Source organism: Elephantulus edwardii, unplaced genomic scaffold (genome assembly GCF_000299155.1).
Source record: "Elephantulus edwardii isolate Elephantulus edwardi_28Jun2011 unplaced genomic scaffold, EleEdw1.0 scaffold00017, whole genome shotgun sequence".
NCBI classification, from domain to species: Eukaryota; Metazoa; Chordata; class Mammalia; order Macroscelidea; family Macroscelididae; genus Elephantulus; species Elephantulus edwardii.
Window position 1 is genome coordinate 13,137,959 of NW_006399767.1, and position 14,480 is coordinate 13,152,438.

At 50.3% G+C, this 14,480-nt stretch overlaps 1 protein-coding gene across 1 annotated transcript in view; it reads right to left on the bottom strand.

Annotated features, from left to right (window-relative positions):
* LOC102862892 (heterogeneous nuclear ribonucleoprotein A3-like) overlaps window positions 1-14,031 on the bottom strand; it is a 29,198-nt gene extending 15,167 nt beyond the window's left edge. Inside the window, exon 1 of the mRNA XM_006882137.1 lies at window positions 13,932-14,031. Coding sequence (XP_006882199.1) covers window positions 13,932-14,031 — 100 coding nt within the window. The remainder of the gene's footprint in view (window positions 1-13,931) is intronic.
* Between the last annotated feature and the right edge of the window lie 449 nt (window positions 14,032-14,480).

Sequence of the window (14,480 nt, forward strand, 5' to 3'; positions counted from 1 at the left end):
TCTGATGCATAACAAGTGATTGCAAAGACCATGGCCTGTATCAGACACACCTTAGTCTCCAGAGACACACCGTTGCTCTTGAGTACTTTAGAGAGGTCCCTAACAACAGACTTTCCCATCGCAAGAAGTTTTTTGCTTTCCTGGCTACTGGTGCCAAGAGTGTTGACCATGGAGCCAAGCAGACTAAAGTGGTTAACAATCTCAATCTCTTCACCATCCATCCTGATGCTGCCAGTTGGTCCAGTGGTTCTCCATATAATCCCTCACTATTCTATGTACAACTGAATAATGAGGAGATTATATGGGGAAAATATTGAATGACACAGAAAGCTTAAAAAGCCAATGGGGAGAACACCCAAACTGACTGTACCAAAAAGAATCAGCTGATTTTTCAAGGCTCATCCTTAAGGGCTTTAAATGAAGACGCTTGGTTTCTTCCCCTGGCCTCGGAGTTGCCAGATCCTTTAGCACCTGTGCTTGGTTCATCATTCAGGTTGGTGGCTTCCACGGTCTCCCCGCTTGACTCATGCCAGCCTTTGCATCATGGGAGGAAATGCTGCACAGTCCTGCACCACCCCCATGCCTACTTGTGTATCAGACTATGATGATTAAAGGGCTTTCATGAGCTCATGTCCCAGAGTAGATGGCCAGGCCTTTCTCCTGAGTCTGCCTCAGTAGGGAAGCTTTACTCAAATTTGGTCAGCATCATAGCAGCATGCAAGCAATCACACTGGCTTATACGTTGGGTGCCTGAGGTTCTTTGGTGAGAAATGGAATCTGGGCCTCCTTCCAGGAAAGCAAGAACTCTACCTCTGAACTACCACTTAAACCTCAGGTCGATCCTGACTCTTGATGACTCTCCACTGGGTTTCTGAGGCTGTAAACTCAACTGGAGCAGATTGCTTCATTCCCCATTCAAACCCCTAGCCTTTGGTGGATTCAAACTGCTGACCTTGTGATTAGCAGTTCAAAATGTGACCAATCAAGGCTCCTTCTGGCACATCTTAGGGACTAAAAAAATATTTATTGAAAGGCTGAATACGTGAATAAGTAAATGAAAGTGAAAGAGCGTAGGACAAGGTTCTTGTAAGACGTGCCATGGCGAGGGGAGCTCAGGCTTCCACCTTGGCTGAGGGAAAGCTTTCAAGGACAAGTATCCAGTTAGACCAGAGGTGAAGTCATGGCAGGCAAGGTGAGACCGGAGGTAGACTGAGCTGGCCAGAGTCCTCCAGAAGGTTGGGACAGGTTGTGGCCTGTTCTGGAGGAATAAGCTTGGGACTGAGTTATTGGGGAATAAGCTGACTGCTGGGGTGAGGACAGATACAAAGAGGGTGGGAGGGAGGCCAGGCCCTTCAGCTTAAACTCCTCCTCCTCTACCGCCATTTATGGAGCCTGTACTCTGTTGTCACTGGGAGAAAAACCAGTGCCCCACCACAGACCACCTCAACCGGTGGAGAAACAAGTGTTGGAGATAAGAAGATTTTAAACAAATAAATGCTCGTATAAGAGACTTGGAGAGGGCAAGACTGTGTGAGGTTTTGCTCCTTTACTTTTCTTCCCTCCCTTCCTCCCCTTTCCTTCTCTCCTTCCCTCACTTTCTTCTGCCCCATGTCTCTTAATTCTGTTTTTCAAACAACCCGCTCTCTAGGCTGAAATCAAAACACAAGCCTAAAACCAACACTGTCCATCCAGGTGCCATCCTGTGCTGACTACTGAGGACTGATAGGAGGTTTTATTGGCCTACAGATCTCAGCGGCCACCCTGTCCGTTCCCCTATCCCCGGGGTGTTGGGGGGCAGACAGCAGATGTCCTGTTTCTTTCAGAGGAACCCTGTGACCTGCACTCTGGGCCCCTTTTTCTGTCTAGCCATTTGGCCAAGCTGTGGGGAATGATGTCTGCTGGAGACTCTTGAGGGTTCAACCACGGATTCAGGAAGCAAGGAGAGGCTATGCTGGGGGCAGAGAAAAGACACAGCTCTTCCCTCAGGGAGCCCTAGTCTGAGGGAGAGACATGTTCTGCCCTTGGGGAGGACCAGTCGGAGGGGACATTTGGCTCTGTGCTCATGGAGCCCCTGTCTGAAGAAACCACAAGACCCCCCCTACCTTCAGGTACACACCCCATCCCCCATCTGAGCAGTAGGTAGATAGGTTTGTGAGGCCAACGTGGAAAGCTGACATCCCTGGATTCCCATTTGCAAATCCCTTAGTTCCCAGAAACCCTCTTTCCCCCTCCTCTGGCTCTATCCTGACTCTGAACCACAGGGAGGTCCACTGAAGCCCACCGTCCCCTCAGTGCCACATAGAGTCCCAGACAGAGAAACTAGGGGTAGGGAGGGGCTTTCTGAGTGGCTCTCTGGAGTCTGGCAGGCAAGCCACCACACGAGATAAGCCGCCTGAGATAAGAGCCATTCGAGCCACCTCAATTAGCGGAGAGCTTGTCGGTGACAAGCTGAGCCTCCCACGGCCCAGGGTATGTGGTGGGGAGGTGGGGGTAGGGGGTTGGCAGGATTCAGGAGTTCCAGCCTGAGGTCAGAGTTGGCGGGGCCTTAGGATATAGCTCCCAGTTCCTCCTGTCTGTCAGGAGGAAACACATGGAAACGTGGCCACTCCCTGACACTGGAGCACCCTCAATGGGATCTCGTTAAGACAGGGATGGTATGGATGGAACTGGAATGGGGTGTGGGAGAGGGTGCATTTCCAGCAGCTTCTCTGCCCCTCCTCCTCCCAACCAGACCAGGCCAGCCTAATTGAGCCTCATAATTAGCATCTGGGGTGGCAGCAGGCACAACCATCAGATGCTTATTGGAACTCACACCACCCAATAGGCAAATGTGGGGTGGGAGGAGCTCCCCAGGAAGAAAAGGATGTGAGCCTCACAGTGAGTGGACTGTGGCCCTTCCAGGGCCAAAGGGTCCCCTCTGGGGGCCAGATGATGAGTTTGGGTTGTCTGTACGTATCTACAAGCATCAGGACCCTCAGAAAGGGACAGAAGGGGAAACTTAGGCTGAGGGAAGGGAAAGGACATGGTCACACAGCACCTGAGCCGTGTAACTCCTCCCCTGCTCTACACCACACAAGGACCACAGGGTGTGCAATGGTGTGCATGTGGGTTTGCTCGCGGGGCATGCCCTGCAGACCAGAAGCTGGGACCTCCCTGGAAACAGTCCCAAGCCCAGCCCTAATCCTAACCCTAACCCTAACCCTAACCCTGAACGAGCCCCTGACCCTCCGACCAGCTGAGCACCGCACATGGGATGGCCCTCAGACTTGCAGGCGATGCTCACTCATCACCCCATTAACTGCCCTCCCACCGACAGTCCACAGGCGGTTCTCATTCCGGCTGGGGGCTCCCCTAGGCCTAGCGAGAGTGTCCAGGACGTGGCTCGGTTTACAAGTCCTTGGGGACAGTCCAGCTCACACAATTGTAGCCAGAGCACAACATGGCTGGGCAGGAAGATTAACTCTCAGGGAGATCACATTTTGCCTTTACCAAGCCATGCCACATGGGATTGTCTGTAGCCAGGTGTTGACTTGTCTTCCCCTCCAGAAGGGGGAGCAAAAGCCATGGGACAGCCAGCTAAGGGGAGAGGAAGCCATGGCATAAATCAAAATGTCTGAAATGACTATGGATAGGAACAGGCTTGATGCAAATATATGCAAACAGGTATGCAAATCTACCCAAGGGTTGAGGGGACATGCGCAAATCAAAGTTCCAGAAAGTCCTGACAATTAAACTCTCTGCTCTAATGCCTGGGCCTCTGGAATTCCCTAAATAAGTCCTTAAACCGCCTGGTCTTCTGGCTGTACCCTAGGCCAAGATCCATCCTTCCACCTCTTCTCTTGGCTTCAGAGGCCTTTCCCAGCTGGCTTCATGTGGCCCAGGGGCTGATGCAGGAGCACAGAAAGGTCCAGTTGTCTCATGGGGCCCAGATTTCCTCTCCCTGCTCTGACTGCATGCCTAATTCTCTCCCCTAACTCCTGCCCCACTCGATGGCTAGGAAAGGTCTGTAGCTGTCCATCATCACGACTTCAGCTTCAGTCCCAAGCTTGTCTCAGGTCCTCCAAGGGCGTGGTCTGTGCATCCGCAAGATGGACATCCCCATGTGCTGGCCTCTTGTTCTGAGCAATGCTGACAGTACTGATGATACCTAACTACAGACGAATCAAATGAGCAGACAAATTCAAGTGCATGGTCATTTCTGTCTGGAGGCCATCCACGCTACCCCTACACCTCTGGTTTATAATTTTTTTCTGGGCACTGGAGCTGACTGTCCTCATTTCCCCAGGAGCTCTCACAGTCAGGAATATGTCTTGTTCATTTCCGTGGTTCTTGACCTGCCTTCCGCAAAGGCTTTTCAAAATTGGTTAACCCTATAAATACATAAGCATGTGATTTATTGGTGTCTGGTTACTTCTCTTTCTGTTCATTGGATCACGAGCACACAAACGATTCGAACAAGGCTCATTCATCTCTAGAACTCCATACACGGTATATAATAGGCACTCAATACATCTGGGGTGAGTGGAAGGAAAGAAGGATGGATGATGGACAGATGGGAGGGTGAATGGACAGATGAGTAGGTAGGTGGATGAGTGGGTGGATGAATGAGTGTATGGATGGGTGGGTAGAAGGATGGGTAGTAGGTGGACAAATGGGTAGGTAGTAAATACATGGATGTATGAGTTGGTGGATGGGTGGGTAGGTGGGCAGATAAATGTGTAGGTGGATGAATGATGGATGAATGGACTAGTGGCTGACTGGCTAGATGGGTGGATGGATAGGTGGGGGCGTGGATGGGTGGATGGAGGGATAAATGGGTCAGTGGTTAAATAATTTGTTAAGTGAATGGATAAATGGATGAATGGGTGGGTGGAGGGGGAACTCTGGAGATCCTGATCTGTGGATCACTCTATATTTTCCATTAGACTCTGAGAGGCTTGACCTGGGGCAAATTAAAATTAGGTGGAAGGAATGAACAAGTGAAGGAATGAAGAATTTTGAGATTGTTATCTACTTTGTAGCATCACTGTCCCCTGTCAGGTGGCCCTGCACACGTGATCTGTGTTCAGACCTGAGCTTGTCTCCTAATAATTCTCCTGCAGCCTGTTCCCGCCGCCAGGCCTTTGCCTTCACTCCCCATCTCCACTGGCCCTGACTTCCCTTGGTTTTTCCAGTAGTTTGTTCCACTCAGTCCAGCTGCACTTACTCAGAGCCCCACAGCCCCTAGATAGCTTATCTTCTGCTTTCTTTTGAGGATTAGGCACCAATGGCAGCTCTGGAGCCAGTCAGGCTTTCTGGGTTTGAGTCCTTTTCTGCCACCTGTCACAGGTAAGAGACAGAATCTTCTCTAACCCCAGATCCCTCATCTGTAAAATGGGGATAATTCTAGTTGTCAAAAGGACTCAAGGAAGTCCTAAATGAATTGTTGAAATGGGACTATCTCAGCTCATTCAGTGTGCTGTCTCTTCTCTTCCTTCCATGTCCCTGCAGATGTATCTTGTGGGGTTGTTGCCCACAGACCCTGGGAGAGCTGCTCTGCTTCCTAGGAGTAGGCATCAGCCCTGGGAAAAGTAAAACACAAAAACAAAACACACAGCAAGACAATAGTAAAATACAATTCAGAAGTGGGCGAGTGGATGGATAGATGGATGGACAGATGGATGGATAGGTAGATGAATGGATGAGTGAGTGGTAGATGGATGAAAGGATGGATGGAGAGATGAAGGGATAGATAGGTGAATGAATGGGTAGATGAATGGATGAATGGATCGGTGGGTGAGTGAATAGGTGGATGGATGGATGGACAGGTGGATGGCTGGCTGGCTGGCTGGCTGGACAGGTGGATGGCTGGAGAGATGTATGTATGTATGGGTGGTAGATGGATGAATAGAGGGGTGGATGGTTGGTTGGATGGTTGGACAGGTGGATGGATGAATGGGTGAGTGAGTGGTGGATGGATGAATAGAGGAGTGGATGGATGGATGGATGGATGGATGGATGGATGGATGGACAGGTAGATGGATGAATGGGTGAGTGAGTGGTGGATGGATGAATGGAGAGATGAGTGGGTAGACAGGTGAATGAATAGGTAGATGAATGGATGAGTGGATGAGTAGGTGAGTAAATAGGTGGGTGGATGGATGGACAGGTTGATGGCTGGAGAGACTGGATGTATGTGTGGGTGGGTGGATGGATGTATGTGTGGGTGAGTGGTTGGATGGGTGGGTGGGTGGATGGATAAATGAGTGGATGAATGATGTGCAAATGTGAGAAAACTGGAAATGGTACGCATATGTAAACAATCAAGGACTAGCGGGTGATTATTTTCTTCTTCAAATGAATGTCTAAAATCAAAGCAAGAGCGCTTGACATTACGTATGAGAAAGGATTTCCCCATGGTGGAGGTTGAGGGGAGATATACACTAGCCCATGCACAAGTCAAGGGGCTCCTTCCTAAAGTTCAGGAGACTTTGAGGAAAAATACTAATTTATTTTCCATCTTCAAGTTTTCAAGTATTTGGTCATTCTTGTCTATTTCATGCTCAATATCAAGTCCATAATGTGCAGGAGTAGCTTAGTGTGCATGGTACTCTCCTTACCACATTTAGGAAAGGAAGTTTGCATGAAGTCATGGCCCTGCACTGGAGGAGTTGGGAGACAAGTGTTAGGGCTCTTAAAAATGAGGCCACTATTGGTGTCTCCTCATCCTTCCTAGAGTTTAGCAAGCTCTGCATTTTCCTCCATATCTGAGATTCAATTAGCTGCATAAAGAAACGTTAGAGTGAGGAGTGAGGAGTGGGGAGTGAGGTTTGTCCAGCAGGTGTGATGCTGAGGTGAGTGTTGGGCTGGGACCCATTTGGAGGTCAATGCGGAGGACACTCCTAGGCAGGGGAAGACAGCACCATGGTGGCAGAAGCTGGGTTGGCCCCTTGTGTGGCCAGACACCCTACTCATACACACTCTAGGATCAGCCTGGCCCATCTCTGCCTTGTCCCAAATCTGCAAACAGTGCATTGTTGACAATCCATGGGGGCCAAACCCTTGATAACATGGTCCCCCCACACCAGACGTCCTAACAGCAGGCAGTGCTCTGCACTGTGACGAGAAGATGCTTTGAATACATCATCCTGTCAACTGAGTTTATTATTCTTTCCCTCAAGATAAACTGCAGCCGCCAACAAGGGGCTGTATAAATTCCAGGCTCACAAACCAAGCAGGGCCCCCTCCTTGTTAAACACACACACACACACACACACATGTGCGTGCCTCTGGGACCCTCAGTAGCCCCAGTCTCATGGGGTGGTCTCAGGAGCAGCTGTAGACATCAGGGGACATAAGCTTCGAACCTATCCTTAGATCATCTCCTTGGCTGGCCCTGAGCCCACTCATGCTGGGGGCCAGAAAAAGGTCTCCCCACAGGAGCCAGCTGTCTCCCGGGTCAAACTCAACTTCTTGATTTCTAGACTTCTGTCTTTCCAAGGGCACAGCTCTGCTTGAGCGCCCCATGGTTGTGTCAGGAGGAGATAGTCTTTCCAAACCAGGCCCCTAGAGATAGCTGACCCAATGAGGCCTTCAAAAGCAACCCACATCCTTCCTGGGGCGAGGTGGGGGGATAGGGGAGGACTCCATGGATCACTCTCCCGCCACACACGTAGAGGAGATGTTGAGGAATTAGCCACTTGGGCCAGAGTGCAAACCCAGTCCTTTACGCCTGGCAACTCTAGTTGCCCTGAGTGTTTGCAACTAGAAGGGAGGGGTCCTAGGGTTTCATTTCAGCCTCGCCCTGTCTCCAACAGGAACTTAGAATTTTAAACAGACCTGTGCTGGGCAAAGAGACAATAGCAGGGAGGCAGCAGAATTCTGTGGAGAGAACATGAGCTTTGGTGACAGATAGGCCTAAAGTTGACTCTCCAATCCTCTGTTTCCTTATCTATAAAATGGAAGGAATAATTTCCCGCATGAGTTATTGGCCAACAGCATATTAATAGCATATATCTAAGTTGGATCCTTCAAGTTGTGGTTCTAGAGAAGAGTCTTGAACATACCATGGACTGTCAGGAAAACAAATAGGTCTGTCTTGGAGGGGGTGAAACCAAGTTCCTCCTCGGAGGCTAGGATTTTGAAGCTTTGTCTCACATACATTGAGCACGTTGTCAGGAAGGACCAACACTTGGAGAAGGACATCATGCAGAAGGGTGGAAGGACAGCACAGGAGAGGAAGACCCCAGATGAGATGGATTGATACAGTAACTGGGGCAATGGGGATAGGCGTGTCGGTGTCAATGAGACTGGCTCAGGACAGGGCAGGGTTCAGAGCTGCTGTAAATAGAGTCACTGTGAGTTGCAGGCAACTCAACGGCACATAACAACAACGAGAAGTCAGGTTTTACCATTCACATGGTCAGAACCAAGACAGGAAGTTGATGGTTGTTGTTGTTATGTGCCAGCTCAAGAACAATAACAGTAACGCATGAACAAGTGACCCTAAGGTGTGAGTTCTATTAGGACAGGGGTGTGTCTGTCTGCTGCAGGTTGTCTTTCTTTGGCAACAACGATCCCAGAACTATCAGGATTTGGGATTTGAGGGCTGTTCTCCTCACTCTTTTTAACCGTATGGCTTAAGACAGTTCTGTTTATCTTTCCAAGCCTCGTTGCCCTCCTCTGTGAAGTGGTCATGGGTACTCCTGTCCCACGGGGTGGTGTCCCTGGCAAGGCGGGCAGACCTTGTAGTTCCAGGGACCTGCTCAGACTGAGATGCTGTTCTTATTATCTCACAGCAGAGAGATTCTTACTATCGCACAGAAGGAGAGCAAAGCCAAGGTGCCCCAGACCTGCTCGTCTAGAAGCAGATTCATGCCCACCAGCTGGATGGCTGACCCCCTTGCACAGGCTCCAGAGTTCCTAGATGGTGCAGATGGTTAACTCATTTGGCTGTTAACTGAAAGGCTCATTTGACTTTAAGGGAGCCTCTGGGAAAAAGCGCTGGTGATTTGTTTCTGAAAAATCAGTCCCTGCAGTCTCCATGGAGTACAGCTCTGCTCTGGCAAAAGGCTGCAGGTGTGTGTGTGTGTGTGTGTGTGTGTGTGTGTGAAGGGGGGTCTTGGGGGGCATGGGGTGGGGAAGGTGTCAGCGGTGACTTCATTTCCCTAATAACTGGCCAAGAAGATCCCTACTGTTTGGGAAACAATGAGAACAAGAAGTAGGTAGAGGGACATAGCAACCTGAGAGGCTCCTGGGGTGTGCCCAGGGGCCCAGGCTCTCCTGTCATTTTTCCAGAACTCAGAGCAGCATTGAGGGTCAGGCGTATTGTGCTCTCCAACCACGACTGACAGGGCGACCCCAGGGGATGTTAATGTGGGAAGAAAGGACCAAGCACAGACAGGCAGAACCAAGTGTTCCTGTCCTCCAGGGACTTGGTAAGTTACCCTTCAGGAGTTACCCAGGGGTCATACCCTGGGCTCTCCAACTAACCGCTAAAACAAAGTGGCTTTGATTTGTTTCATACACAGCATGGGCTCCACCTGACCAAATGGAGAATTCCAATATTAAAAAGCAAGTGGGAAATTCACTCATGAGACTCAACCTTCTTATTTCACAGATAAAGAGAGTGAGATTCAGAGAGGGTCTTGGCCACTCCAAGATCAAAGGACAATTAGGGTGTTTGCTCCTTTACTCAACAGCCATCTCTGAATGGCTCACCCTAGTGGGGGGCCAGGAAGATCCTGTGAATCCTCTGGGCAACTTGCAAAAATCAAGAACCTTACCTGGATTCCTTCCCGCTCCCCATGTGATTGGGATTCACAGCTGAGACAGGGAACCAGTGCTCTAGGCCATGAAAGATGTAACCAGTCACCAGCACAGAGCACATGTCTACTGTGTGACTCGGGGAAGATAGTATTCCTTTTCTGGATCTTGGTTTCCTTGATGGAGATAATGAAGTAGCTATGCTCAGCGTTCTTGTTATGTGCTGTTGAGTCAGAATGAACTCATAGTGGACTCTCCAGTGGGTTTTCAGAGGCTGTAAATATTACAGGAAGAGACTGCCCATCCTTCTCTTGTGGAGCCTCCAGTGGATTCAAACTACTTGCCTTTGGGTTGGCAGCACAACTTCTTTCCCACCAGGCTACCAGGCCCCATGAATACTTACTGTTACATTCTGCTCTTCCCTCTGCTCCCGTCAAACAGCCTTCTGTCTGTTCTACGAACACATTAAGCACATTCCTGCCTCAGGGCTTTTACACATGATATCAGTTCCCTCTGCACAGAACTCCCATTTTCCAGATAGTTCTAGGATCCTTTCTTTACCTCCTTCAAGGGTCTGCTCAGATGTCATTAAATCAAAGACAAGCCTTCTCCTGATCATTCCTCTTCTGCTTTATCTCTCAACACCTTGTCTGTTTCCTAGTGAATCACTTCTTGGTTTATTGTGAGCTTGAGCTTACTCACTGCCACATTCCCAGAGCCTACAACAGAGCCTGGCAATCAATAAAGATTACTGATGGAATGAATGAAGATAAAGTACTTTAAGCAGTGCTAGGCACACAGTAGATACGCAGTACATATAACTATAGTCAGCATTTATATATCTCCACGTACATTGGACTTGGTAAAGACTAAGTTTAGGGAATGGTTCAACCTCCCAGAGCAGGAGAAAGAGGAAAGAAGACAACTTCTAGGCTGAAACAGGCCTACCTACGTGAGCTGTGTGACCTCGAGCAGGTGTATTTACATCTCTGAGTCCTAGTTTCCTGGCTGAGCAGATGAGAACACCTATACCTGTCCTGGGTTTTGCTGTTGCCAGAAAGGGTGTCCAGGTGTCTGTATCATTGCTATTGTTTTGGCTAATCAGCTCAGAAGCAGATAGGAGCCAAGGACAGATGCTGGAGTGACATCATGACACAGGGATCTGGTGTCATCCTGACATGGAAGCAGAGGGTTCACCTGCCTCAGTAATGCAGCCAAAAGCCTGAAACCTCACTAACAGGGAACATGCTGTGAGCTTCTGACAGGTGGGAAAACACCTCAGGTTCCGCATCACCTTTTTGTCTTTCAAATCCAGATCTGATAACTGAGGAGGAGATTGTGACTAATAAGGTGCAGGACCTCCAGGGCTAAGCCAGGAGGTCAGCTCACAGGCCATTGCCCACCTCTTGGTCTGCTCACTTGGGGGTCAGCACACCTTGGAGTCAGCACATTCTGGGGTAGCCCACCAAGGGGACAGTGCATTCTGGAGTAAGCTAGCTTCACCTGGAGTTCTGCTCATCTGGAGACCAGTTTGCCTTGGGGGATCAACCCATTCTGCAGGCCAGACCACTGAGGAGGTCAGTCCATGTGATGTGTAGAATCAGCATCCCAGGGGTCAGGCTGTCCTGAGCATCATCCTATCCTGGGGTCAACCTAGCGGGGGGTCAACCGAACCTGAGGTCAACCCACTGTGGAAGTCAGTGTATCCTGAAGGTCAGTAACCCTGGGGGTCGTGTGCTCTAGGAACTAGTCTACGCAGGAGGCCAGGTCAGCCCACCCTGGGAGATCAGCTTATCCTGCGGGTCAAGCCATCCTGGGATTATTAACATGCCCTGGGTGGGAGCCTACTCTGGAATCATCTCACCTAGGATCAGCTCCTAAGACATCTCCTGGGACTTCTAGGGAGACTGCAAGGGACTTCAGGGAAGTGTCCAAGGCTGTCAGGTCTACTGTTCTTCACCTCCTGCCAGGCCTGGGCACATAAGATGTTTGATGCATGCACACGGGTTACACAGATGGAGAAGGGAAGAACGAATGAACACGTTTTCCAGACGTCATCCCCTAGCCCTGGGGCTCAGGCTGCAGCTGCCTCTTCCTCTTATGAAAGGCATTGGTTCAACCAGGAAGACACTTCTGAATGTCTACTCTATGCACGCACTGCCCTAGGTATGTGACACCCATTCCCACACCCAGCGAGTTCTCAGTCTCATGGGCTAGCCACGGAGAGAGTGTTTTTAAGACTGACTTGGGGATTGTTAAGCTACAGGTGGGAGGGGTGACAGAGTGAGTCCTGACAGCTCAGCCTCAATTGGCCAGTGGTATCAGGGGCAGGGCAGTCAGCAGTGGAAGCAGCCTGAGGAGAGGCATTGAGGCATGAAATAGCCTGGGGTGTGCTGGGAAAAAAATGACAGTGCAGGGTAAATGGTGCCACACAGAAAGGGAAGTGGCTGTGGATTGGCTGGCGGGGAAGGTAGGGTGCAGGCTGGGCAGCCTGTGAACACAGCGAGGGCCCTAGGGCTGGAGGAAGGCGTGCTTTGTGGCTGTAAGAAAGAGTAGGCAGGAGCAGAATGCTCCAAGTCTGCTTCTAACAAGGTCCTGTGGCTGCAGAGTGGTGAAGGGGCCAGAGAGACCATAGACTGGAAAGGTATGGAGCTGGAAAAGACAATGCCAGCGGTGTCTGATCCTGGTTGCCCACATGTACCCACAAGGAGGACTTGGGAATCTCCAGCAATTTGTTGTTAGAGCAGACGAATCAGTTTTGACTTTTAATGACTCCAAGAGAATTGCCCCGTAGAGTCTCCTGGGCTGGAATCTTCTCTGAAGCAGAAACCAGGTGTCCTCCATGCAGTCCCTGGAAGGATTCCCCACGTTACCTTCTGCTTAACTGCCAACCACTTAACTGGATGCCACTAGGGTTCCTTTCTCCAGTCATTTAAACAACAACACAAATAAAAACCAAACCCTTTGCTGTGGAGCCACTTCTGAGTCCCGTTGCCTCTCCATTGGGCTTCTGAGGCTGTAATTGGTTAAAGGGGAGGCTGTTGATTCCGGCTCAGTAGCGCACTAAGCCTCCGAGCTTCTATCTACAGCAGTACAGAGTTGAGTAAACTGGCACCCAGGACAGAACTCCTGGAACCAGGGCTGGTTCAAAGAGTTTCCTCCAGGGCAGTTGCCACAATTCTGCGGTTTTCCTTTCAAGAGAGACAGCTGAGTTCACTGAACTTAAAGGCAAATCTATATCCTTGTCCTTCCTCTGCAGAGATAATAAAGTTAATGGGATTATTTCCTGTGTGTAAGAATAGGGCTGCTAAGAAAACATTGTAGAGGAAAGACTGTTTGCAAAAGGCCAGACCGAAAGGCCAAATTTTTGCCACCAGGCGGAAGTAGAGGGTGTGTCTGCAGGGGCTCTTGGGGAGCGGAACCACAGAGCCCTGGGTTCGCCTGGCCTGCTGCATACTTGCATTCGGCTTCCTCGGCCTCTGATGGATTCAGGTGGATATGTTGTGTGGTCTCCCGTAGTCCTGTCTCCATGTTCTATGAGATCCAGGTTAGCTGGTGAATTTTTAGAAAAACAAAACTCATGTTTGATCAAGGAGGAAGGGAAGGATGCCAGGTGAGAGACACTTAAAAGATTGTCTGGACCACCTTTCTCGTTGTTAATGGGGAAACTGAGCCCCGAGAGGGGAGATAGCTTGGCCTTGGCACGCAGTCAGTCGTGACCAGGCCTGGTGGGGAAAGTAAGGCTCTGAATGGGGAAATGATCTACCCTAGTCATACCTCAAAGTCCCTGGAAGGAAGACAGTGCTCAGTTGCTAATCTAAAGGTTGGTCAATTGCACTTACCCAGAGGCACCTGGGAAGTAATGAATGGTTGTCTGCTTCCATAAAGACTGTAGAAATCAGTTCTGTTCAGTAACACATTGGTTGGAATCCATTCAGCTGCAACCAGCTATAGGCTGTAGTGGGCAAATGGAGGCTCAGAGGGACACAGTGTCTTGTCCAGCCTCCCACAATCTACCGGTGGTCATGCCTGTGCTCTCATTGTCCATCACCCCGACTCTACCACCCTGAAGATCTGCGGTGGTCACCGGTCACCTCTGTTTGCTGAGTCTCACTCATCCCTGGCAGTGTCCCCCGGTTCAGCCCCTTGAGATCTTATCACCGCAGCCCCCCATGAGGGCTCCTCACCTGGGCCATCCTCAAACAGCATCCGTGTGCACAGGTGCGCGGGCGTGGGGAGCGCTGCACATTCCAGCAGGGCAGACAATGGCGGGGTTAAGAGGGTCATCTTCTTTTGGCACCTCCTGATTCCTCGAGTGTGTAAATCATTATCCCAGGCCACACAAAGCCGGCATTGAGCGGGTTTGGTCGCTGTCCCGTGACATAGTAGGCAGAGGCTGCTGGGGTCCCTCAGTGGCCCCCCCCCCTCCCGTCCCCCTCCCTGGCATTGGGTTACCCATGTAATCCCCGGTCCGCCCTTCTCCCTTTTTGTGCCCATTGTCATTTCTAATGGAGGAGCATGATGCAACCTGCTAATTACATTGCTCGATTTTTGAACACATCCCCGGCTTCTCTGACTCAGGCGGCAGCGGGGAGGCGGAGCAGTGGGCACTGCTTTGTGGCTTATCAGGGCTGGGTTATTCCTCTCACACCCGCTCACGCCTCCCCCAGCCTCAGCCTTTGTTAACCAGGGCTTGCATCACCTCCTACTTTCCATTTCACCGGGATTTTTTTTTT